This window comes from Glossina fuscipes, unplaced genomic scaffold, assembly GCF_014805625.2.
Source record: "Glossina fuscipes isolate IAEA_lab_2018 unplaced genomic scaffold, Yale_Gfus_2 122, whole genome shotgun sequence".
NCBI classification, from domain to species: Eukaryota; Metazoa; Arthropoda; class Insecta; order Diptera; family Glossinidae; genus Glossina; species Glossina fuscipes.
In genome coordinates this window covers 755,780-767,188 of record NW_023998465.1, presented here as the reverse complement: position 1 = coordinate 767,188, position 11,409 = coordinate 755,780, and the positions used below count along the sequence as shown (strand labels likewise).

At 36.5% G+C, this 11,409-nt stretch overlaps 1 protein-coding gene across 1 annotated transcript in view; it reads left to right on the top strand.

Moving 5' to 3' along the window:
* Positions 1 to 396: 396 nt before the first annotated feature.
* LOC119640677 overlaps positions 397 to 11,409 on the top strand; it is an 11,595-nt gene continuing 582 nt past the window's right edge. Inside the window, exons 1-3 of the mRNA XM_038038867.1 lie at positions 397 to 4,772; positions 5,387 to 5,918; positions 10,690 to 11,406. Coding sequence (XP_037894795.1) covers positions 4,757 to 4,772; positions 5,387 to 5,918; positions 10,690 to 11,406 — 1,265 coding nt within the window. The 5' untranslated portion in view covers positions 397 to 4,756. The remainder of the gene's footprint in view (positions 4,773 to 5,386; positions 5,919 to 10,689; positions 11,407 to 11,409) is intronic.

Here is an 11,409-nt window from a genome sequence, read left to right as displayed (position 1 = left end):
TGGACCGTTTGAAGATAGCGATTGACCAGAAACGGCCAGAATTGGCCAACAGGAGAGGTGTCGTGTTCCACCAGGACAAGGCTAGGCCACACACATCTACAGTGACTCGCCAGAAACTTCGGGAACTCCGCCATACAGTCCGGACTTGGCACCAAGCGATTATCATCTTTTTCTTGCATTGCAAAATTTCTTTAATGATAAAAAATTGGAATCTAGGATTGTGAAAATCGACTATTAGAGGTGTGAAAATCGACTATTAGAGGTTTTTGCAAATAGAGACCAGGACTTGTATGAGAGAGGCATTTTGAAGTTACCTTTAAAATGGCAACAAATTATACAGCAAAAAGGTGCATATTTGACCCAAATCGGACAATCCGAAGCATGTTAAATAAAGTGTTGAAGTTCATATAAAAATAATGGATTTCTTTTTCCCCAAACTAATATTTGCGATTAAGACAACGTTTACGAAGCTTACTACGCGGAAAAACACGGGTACTTAAATGAACTCAGAATTTAATATACTGGTCAACAATACATACTCTTCATAGGGTCTTAAAGCTTCTTTTTGGGTGCTGAAACTAACACGTTCCCTTCCTTGTAAAAGTATATATAGTATAAAAAATTAACTTTTTGTTTATTACTTATCAACTACACCAATAAAAATTTATAAAATAGGACAAAGATAGCGGGTATTGAAGATTAAATAAAAATTTTACTTGCGTACTTGTTTATTTACACATGAAGTTGAGTTATAATAAAATTATGGTGAAATGATATAAGATCTTCCAATAGCAAATCTTATACTAAACATAAGGACTTAGGATATACTAAATAGAAAAAAAAAATTTTATTTGTAAACAAACAAGAGAAAAAAAAAAAACTTTCGTACATTTAACGCACACATGCTGCAGCTATAGATTTAGGCTAGGAGCGAAGGATTAACCCTTGGCTTAGCAAATGATATCTATGAACATATCAAATTTAAATAGCGAATCCTATGAAGCTTGAAAGATTAAAAGACGATTTAGATACGGCATCAGCAAGACGTGCGTGTTAAGGAGAGCTAATTTGATAGTCCGATATTAAGATTAAATTTTAGATATCACACAGATTTTTGTAGAGGATGCCAAACGGGTTGAAAAGTTCATAGCTACGTCTGCATTGGCCGCGTTGAAGTAGTTATAATCTGAGAATACCAGATACCATGCCAGCAGGATCTAAGGCTTCAATCACCATAAATGTTGCAATACATCACACACAGAAATAAAGTCATTAATATGACAATATGCAGCTCCAACAATTCGGCAGATATAAAGCATTTACCGGGGTTATAGCGATTATTAACAGCCTTGATGTAAATCAGCCAGATTTAGTAATATTCACACTCCAGCATACTCGACAGTGGGAGTTTCTACATGAGCCCGCTTCACCATCTTTAAAACATAATCAACGGCAATCAGGAAGCCGTTCAAGCTGGGTGTATACGCAGTAGAAGCAACCGAAATTGAGAAAGGCAATCAATTTGCAGTCTGCAAGAAACCATATCGTACGTATCAGTGCCATAATTCGTAACGCTTGTACACTAACTATTTGAGTCCCTAGCACGTGGCTAGCAGATGTTCATCAATTGTGTAAACGTATATCATATGTTACTACAAATGAAGCCGACATCAAAAGAGTCGCAGAAAATAACCACAAGTTACCTTACACAAAACTGACGGTTCAGCAAAGCAAACCACAGTTCTGTTAGCTACAATTGAATTATGGGTGAAGAGTGGAGTATTTTATTCCATTAAGAGGTTTGCTGAACTAAGTATCACAATGGTGTTTTATTATTGAAAGGGCAGCTCAACTGCTGAAAATACGAAGAGAGCGATCAAAGAAATGCTAGAGAACAGAAACGTGAGCAAGAGTGAAATCTCGGCACACGTCAGAGAAAAGTGGTATCAGAAAACACTAAACATAAAGCTGTTTGTTCTACCTCATATTGGAAGTCAAATACCTTGCAGGTTGGTAAGATGGAAAAGGCAAATGAAAAGAAGGACTTAGCTGACCGAGAATATTAAATTCCTGGCAAGAATGAGATATTACTAGTTGGGGATATATATACGGATCGCTGCTTGAACAGGGTAATCCGTATAGAATGAATTGTGAAAGAAGTTTTCCGAACAAGAAGAGGTCTTAACGAAAAAAGAAAAGGAGTATGAAGGACCGCTCAAACAAACCACAAGAAGATCAACGAAGAATCTGAAAGATACACAGTTAGACTACAATTCAAAATGCATCCCATTGGAACTATCCTGGAAGAAAACAATAACGAAGCTCCATCATGTGGAAATACAACCAGAGCAAAAACCGGAGCTGAAAAGTCAATGCTATTCAATTTTGCAAGAATACCTTGAGGTTGGGCACATTTTATATGTGTCTGCTACTGCTAATTATGAAGTAGATTCGACACAATCCTACTATCTGCCTTGTCATCCAGTGATTAAACAAGATAGCTTCACTTCAAAAGTCAGAGTTCGACGCCTTACATAAGATATCTTCGGGACATCCGTCAACGACTTATGATTTATAACGATGGTTAGATGAACGGTATTTTCTTCTAATTCAGCTTGCAGAGGATCCGCAATTTACATCACAGTTTGTTAGTGAACCGCAGCGTCAGATAGGTAGATCGCAACAACATTATACAAGGATATAAACAAAATCTTAGAAAGAACCAAGCTAAACATCCGAAAACGGCGTCAAATTTAGACAAAATTCTACAGCATATTGCACCAGAAGATAAAGCTACACCTGCAGCAGTAGACATCAATGTAGGTAATGTTATAAAAATATTATGGACCCAGTGGCTTCCGCGACTAGATGTATTTCACGTTCAAGTCAAAATAGCAGACTCTGATTCAAACAGCAGCACCAAACGAATCATTATTTCAAATGTCGCAAATGTGTTCGATCTGTTAGGATGCATCCAACCAATTACAACAACGGGAAAAATCGTCATAAAAAGAATTATGGCTACTAAAGATTAATTGGGCCTGATTTACCCTTTTTACCCTAATGGCCGGCACTAGGAACCGCCTCAAAATTATCATTTGAACTTAATTGTTTCTGTGATGGTTCACTGGCAGGTTACGCAGCAGCAGTCCACATAGGTGTCATAGATAGCAGCAATAAGATGGCTGTGTCCTTGATGACATGGAAATCGAATGTAGCGTCATCTAAAGTCGAACACATTCCAAGAATAGAGCTATGTGGTGCTGTTTTATCAAACAGGCTCGTAATACTGGTCAAGCAATCATACGAGTTTTCCAATCACACGCCAACATATTGTCGGATAGAATCAACAATTGCTTTATCTTGGTTTGGCGATCATCTAGTCTAGATTCGTCCAGTTACCACATACAGTCAATGGAGATATGTTAAGACAAGCCAAAGCCAAGCAGACATGGTTACGAGACACACAAAACAAGTTAGAGCTGGAAGGTCCAGAGTGGCAGAACCTCAAGTTATATACTCATTTAGAAACGGAAAATTTGAAAAGAAGATTTGAAGTTGCGATAATGCTGCGGAAGACACCGATTTTAATTTACTTCAAAGGTATTCAAGTTTTAACAAACTGGTTAGAGACGCAGCGTATTGTTTTAGAACGAAACAAAAACGATCAGCGTATACGTTCACCCACACTTAATTGTCCAAGAATGAAAGCGTGCTGAACTCGCGTGCAAAAGATGCATTTCAAAGACGAGTTGGAAAATTTTGTAAAAGGGACACTCTATCGCATTGTCGTCAAAATTACTGTCCATCGCATTATTCGTAGGTGAAGAAAAATCGGCTACAAACACATAGCATTATCTGATAGTCAAAAACATGCTATAATTTTAAGTTCAAACTGTAAAATATGTGAGCACCATTGTGTGCGAACAGCAGACGGCGGCAATCAAGTCACACCAACAAGTATCAGAGGGCAGTACTGAATATTGCAGCTACCAAAGTTAATAAAATCCTATATTCACAAATGCACGAAATGTTTCAGAAATAATGCCAAAACAAACCCGATCTCGAGTTACACCCGGAAGGGCGTTCAAGAAAAGCGGTGTAGATTTCGCTGGCCTCATCACTTTATAGTGGTCCTCAGGGCGAGGGGCGACAACGGCAAAGCCATTTGTCTAACCGCAAGAGGCTCCAGTCAACAAGAACAAAGTCCACTTGAGGAACAGATAGAAAATACATTTTGTCGGCATTGGAACACAGAGCATTTGTGTCGGCTGAAACAACGCCCAAATGGATGAATACCTTCTAACTAAATTAGCTAGAGTTATAGAGATTCATCCCGGAAGCGATGGAGTAGTGAGAGCAGCTGCAGTCAAATGAAGAGAAAAAATCACAAAGCGACACAGATTGTGTCCACTGACAGTTGAAGATGCACAAACAGCATGCGATAACTGTGAACAAGAAAACCAAGTCGATACACTTTTCAGCATGAAAAAGTCACAAAGGAAAAATTTCGAAGGAGCGAAACTACTAAAAATAAAAAAAAGTCGGGAGCAAAATGATATAGTCCATTAAACCGCGATTTACTAAACTAACCGCACCAATCAATTTATCATTTTGACTTCTTGCCACCACTTTATTTTTATATATATATTACCCGCCAGCACTACAGTTTCGGTACAGATTAGGCTATATATAGAAAAAAAAAAGGAGCAGCTCATATCTGTCACGCTATGTTGACAGTAAAACGCATAACCCCATGGAAGGACACCCAGGTAAGGGCTGATGCTAATATTATCAACATCAAACATTTCATCAATTTGCTCCTCAGGAAAAAAATGACAATAAATGGGCATCAAGGAAGGAGATACGATCCCATTTTATTAACGGATCTCCAACTATTGTATTATGTGTGGAAATAATTATTATTTTCGGACTATATCTGAAGAATAAAAATAAAATCACATTATCGCCTGAATCCTGAAGGAGCCGGTATATGATAGAAACGGTTTCTGACCAAAAGTTAATTGCCCGAAATTTTCTTTGCTTTATATACAATTGCGTATCCATAACTGTCTACAACGTAGTCTCTCAACGTTGAAATTTCTTTTGGTTCTCGTTCGTCATCTGGCAAAAGGGTCAAATTGACGTACTGAAACACTGTCTGCTTTTTTAAATTCTAGATTTTGAAAACTTCCAATTTTAAAGCAAAAAATTGTGATCATTAAAAATTTAATGCTGTAATGTCATAGAAACTCATTTGAGATCTTACGTACGATATGCTTAATAAACCAAGGGGTTCTTTTGAGTTAAACATAGCCTCCTTTGTATTCATACCATCTAAATACTTCTGAGCGAAATAGCGTTTAATATGTCTTTCGTGTTCCAGATGTGCGCCGTGCAAAATTTTTGGCAAAACCTTTACTGAACGAAATTAATATTTTATTGCAAGAAAACGACGTAATCTGCCGCGAAGATTTGGTACAACAAAAAAATGTCTGTCTGTCACCTTCTTCAACAAATACAATAATAGGTGGCACACAAAATACTCAAAGTTTCACAATGAGCGGTGATAGAACATTAATGAATACTCTTGAATCTGATAGGAGCGATAGCAGTGAGGTGGACAAACTTCAATCTGTTTCAATGACAATGTGGACACCGACTTCACCAACAACGAAGATGCGAAACATCTCTAACAGGAAAAATATTTTCTCTTCATTTGCATTCTTACGAAACACTAGCACTCAAAGCATTGATAATGCCGACGGTATAAGTCATAAAGAAGAACCAGATTATATTTCAAGCTCAATATCGAATATAATGCCTTTGGCTTATGTTGATCGCTTAGATGATAGCAAAAGGGTGAATAATTTATTGATTTCAAATGACTTTGGGGCCGAAACGCAGCATTATTCAAGGTAAGTACGACAAAAAAAAACAACCCAAAAAAATTTTTTTGCAGATAGAATAAAAATGTTCAATTTTTTTGCAATGTATGTAGATCGGAAGTATATATATCATTAACCGGCGTGAACAGCAAAAACGGTTTATTTACATCCTTTCATCCATCATACATGTTAAACGTCAAGTAAATCGATCCGCCAAGAATAACCTGTTATTTAATTTTCTTTCATTTTAAATCAGCATTGAATGCTGTTCGCACATATATTAGTAACATGATGTACTGAACAGAGATAATTACAATGTCAATACAATACAATGTACATTTCCGGTTTTCTGTACGCTATTGAATTTAATTCAAATCTAGAAATCATTGTTTATATTATTGTACAATTTCATTTTATTTAGGGAAAAGTAAATTTCTTTAGTGCTTCATCTATTTTACTAAGTACAGGGTCCATAGTATCATCTTGCTTACATTTATGTTCAGGAGTAGTCAGCTGATGGCGTTGATATGAAACTAATCATTTCTATTGTATTACTAATGTAGCTTTGATCTTATAATATTCTGTTGAACGTTATCCCTTCCTTTTTTTATACCCACCACTGTAATATGGAGATATCCTCATTTTCTGCTTCAGATACCGTATAAAGTATATATGTTGTTGATCAGCGTGAAATTGTGAATTGATTTAGCCATGGCTATCCGTCTATGTGATATTTATTGTTGGCACGCTCTTTGTCGCAAAAATATCGGCTACAAATTTGGTAGAAACATTGAAGGTATCTGCGCACAGGTTGGTGCCCACACAAAGTTGCAATTGATTAAATTAATTATTTTTTATTTTTTTGGGGTTTTATGCTTAGTTAGCGTAACACAAACAAGACAGAATGTTTGAAACTATTTTGTACATTTCTCAACTTCTGCCTAAAATTGAGTTAATTCTAAGATGAATATGATGGACATCGCGGTTATTTTTTTCTTAGTAATACAACTGATATGGGTATCGAATAAAAGAACTTGGGGAGCAGAATGCGGCAAGCATAGTGGTGGGTATACGAGGTTCGGCCCCCGCCGAAAATTTATAGACATTATTATTAGACAGTTGACCCATAATTTTCAGTCCTTTAGCTTTCAGCTCGGGTTATTATTTTTATTGCTAATGACCAAAACGGAAATAATGGTAGTTTCAAATAGAATATTAAAAGTAATTGTGTGTGGGAGCATATCCCTTACTCCAGAGTTAGTGCTTCAGATTGGCAAAGAAATTTCTGTACTAAAGCAGTTATTGTTGATGATGGCTCGCTGTTTTCGTTCAAAACCCATTATATTCTCTTTTGGCGTCTTGAACTGGAGTTCTCCTTACAGGATTATCTTACCGGAAGTTGGTAATCTCATTCCAATTGTAATTTTCGATTGGATTACAGTAAACGTTATCATCTCAGATGTATCGTCCATAAGGCAAATTGGATAACTTTTTCGGTAAAGTTTTTTTAACTTTGTACAATTCCTGATTTCTTTCGGTCTCAACAAAAAATCAGTCAATGTCAGATATTAGAAAACTGGGAAATGGAAAAATACCATGCAGTACAAGACACGCTAAAGAATTTTAATAAATCGTATGTTCGGAACCCATAATTCTTAAGTTTTACCTGAAGTACATTATACGTGTAATACAAAACAAGTGCCCACTAGAATTGTTGCAACGATGTTCCACCGCAATTTATCAAAGAACAATAGCTCTCTGAACCTCTCGAATTGATTACGTTGGTATTTACTATCATGTCTGCCTATTTAAGTGTTAAATATATTGTAACGAGTCTTCTTGGGCAGGGTAAGCTCAGCCACTCCAGGACTCTTTCCAAGACAATTTATAATGCAAAAAAATGATTCGATCTTCGGGTGTGTTCCTACGCTACTTTTATTTATAGATAAGGAGATTATAAGCGATTTGAAGAGAGGTGGGAGGAAACCAGCGTGGTGACCCGACTTTCTGTTGGAATTTCTTTATTATCGATTGTTCGAACACGTGTTATTAGATTTCTTTCTTCCGATATCGCGAGTTGCTAAAAAGAAACGGATACGTCGCAGATGTAATAACAGCCCACCTTGCCCTTCTGGGCGACCGGTTTGTCCCTATTTGGCTTATGTCAACAAAGAAAAATACATTCCTCGGCCCTTCAGGGACGGCGATTAAAGCTAAACCAACTCATCCCCTATCCATAAAAGTTAGCAGTTCGATAAGTCCTTCAGGGACGGCGATTAAAGCTAAACCAGCTCATCCCGTAAAATTCAGCAGTCCCTAAGAGTCCTTCAGGGATGGTGATTAAAGCTAAACTAACTCATCCCCTATACCTAATAGTCAGCAGTTCTATAAGTCCTTCAGGGATGGCGATTAAAACTAAACCAGCTCATCCCCTACCCGTAAAAGTAAAAAAAAACCTATTAATAAAAGTCGGCTTGTCAAGTAGTCCGTGAACACTTACCTCAGGCGGCTATGACACAATTGAAGCCTGAACGTGATGAGACACGCTCTTTTATAGTCGCAATCACGCTCGCTGTTCTGTTACATGCATGTTCTATACGCGCTTACATATGTAGTGAGATAATATGCTTATACGTATGCTTAGTTTAGGCTAGCTTCAACGTGTTTGTCAGACTTTCTGCCGCAACCTCAGTTTCGATCTGTATGATATTACTTATACATATCTTAGCACTAATACTATTTTACGTGCCAACTTATGTCTATCCTATTACTGTGCTTCTATGATGCTGATTATGCCTTCATGTGCTTATGCATGATATTTACAGCCATTTTACATTTTTTTTTCTTATTGCTATGCTTGTTCGTATGCCTAAGCCTCTACTTATTTTTTTGCTCTTTTCAACATGCGTTTGTGCAATGTTAACCCACGTACCAAATCGTACGATTTGGTGACCGTTAGGTATGTGTTCACAATGTGCGTGGTTTTTCTTCTTTTTATATGCCAACGCGTTTTTATATATAGCTTATATGGTACCTGCGAATTCCTGGAGTACATTTTACGCTTTTGAATATTTTGAATACATATTATTCTTTTGAGTACATCTTCATATAACTCATATAGTTGTATGGCAATACTTTGAGTAGATTTTTATATATAGCTTGTATGTTTATACTTTCAATACATTTTTGTATGGTTGCATATGTTACATGTGTTTGAGCGGGAAGAGGCTGATCATGTTCAATACAAAGACATGTAAACGGACAAGTCGATCTGCGTGGTTGAGGTCTGCAAACATTTAGGCGGACGCAAAGGAAGCTAAACGCTTCCTTACAGTATGCATAGAGCTTTGAGGGTTTATAGGACAAATTTTATACCCAAAGTAAGGAAATTCTGACACCTTTCGGAGTGTAAAGAGTGTATTGGGCATTGCTAGGTGTAAAAATATGTCGTTACTGCAGTATAAAATATATTAAAGGATTGTCCATCATAAATTACACATTTTTGCCACCTCCCTGGCAATTTGTAGATTCACTTCCAAAAAATTGTTCATCTTGTAAATTAGATTGTAGTTATTGCACTCATACAATGCATATATTTATACCCCAGACTATTTATGGTAAAGCGTATATTAAGTTAGTGCAGACATATATAACACGCGCAAGGGCTTAAGAGAGACCTTTATTATAAAGATATAAGCCAGTTTGTCCGCATGTCCTTCTGATGTCTGTTCATTTAAATTCGTGTCAAAGATATATCGAAATTTTTGAAATCTTTTGATGAAATTTACTGCAGTGACGTGTTCTGAGGACGAACGCTATTGAAAATGTTTCGGATGGGTTCACTTTTTCGAAGTTTTTGTTTTATAGGAAAAATTTGCAATTTTCAAAATTATTCGATAAAAGTGGCTAAGTAATCGTTTATCAGCATTAGAAATTGGTGCAAAAACTTTGAATCGGTTGTGGCAATTTTTTGCTCTCCTTACCATGTAATCGTTCTTACAAAAGCTTAATCTTTATATGGTAAAAATTTGGAATTTCTAGTATTTCGTGGAAGGAAATCAACCGAATTTGGACCACGTAGATGCACTTTTTGAGTACCGCCGAATATAAGGATTCTTATGAAACCTAAACCCTTATATATCAAAAAGGCATAACAGTTCATTTTTTTGGGATGAAAAGTTGTTTATGTTTAAATAAAAAAATTAAGTGTACCTAGTTGGAACCACATAGGTCTATTTCTTGGCCCCACTCCATATAAAATGTTCCTTGAGAAATAACTCCTTCGGGAAAAGGGTTAATTTTTAATATTTTATGATGAAAATTAATTTATAGTAGCGTTTCAGCAAAAATATTAACGGTATTGAATTCGAATCACATAGGTCTGTTATTTTTCGACTCCAATATATAAAGGCGCTATCACGAAACGCAAACTCCTATATGAAGAGAACTTCGAAGTGATTTAAACTTTTCAAAGAGCACGATAGCAAAGGGAGAAAAACTTTTATTTTCAAAACAGAAAAAATCAGCCGCGCCATCTCCATATAATAGAGCACGAAAATTTTGTTCTTATACTTCTCCTGTCTTTTTTAGTCTAACGATGATGGGTATACAAGGGTATATTTTATTGCCAGTTTGATTAACTGAAAATAGTATAAAAGAAGTCCGAATACTACGAAAAATGGAAATTATAATTATCAATTACTGGAAGAATTTGCATTGCTCCACAAGTAACAAAACGCAGCGCATATAACTTCATTTTAACTTTATGTGATACTCTTTTTATTTATCTTTTTGTCAATAGCTGCGCTCATGGTACGCCGTCACGAATGCCTTTGATATCATCTGCTTCTACAAGCAACGACAGTAAAGTATTTCGCCCGTTCGTCTGTACGTCTTCCCCATCAATATATGGTTTTAATAACGCTACAAAAACTCTCCATTTCCATCGCTCTTCAACGAATGTGCTCCCTAATTCCAATGAAAAATTCATGATACAAGACCAGCAGCAATTCCAGCGAGAAGGTCAACATCAACGGACTCAAAAATCAATAATGGTTAATAGTGGAGTTAAATGTAATGGTCACGCGGCACGTAGGACTAGTTTATCACCAAGCTTTTGCTATGCAGATGATGCTCGAAGCAGATTTAATTGCGACAACAGTTACAACTCCGGCGACGAAGACGATGGCAAAGAGTTGCATGAATTTGAATTCTTACAGACTAATTTACGAGGAGCTTCATATTTCGATTTTTACAACAGTCCATTGAAGTCGTTACATTTTTCGCGAAAGAGTAGAATTCAACATTATCAAGTTCCCCTTATTATTGTGATATTAATATTAATCTTCTACGTATGCTTGGGAACAATGGTATTTGCGCTATGGGAAAACTGGTCTCTAATCGATGGTGCCTACTTTTGTTTTGTCACTTTGACAACCATCGGATGCAGTGGCCTTATACCAGAAAAAACGCTCCATGGATCCGAATTACAACTAATCCTTTGTTGCGCTTACTTGTTGTT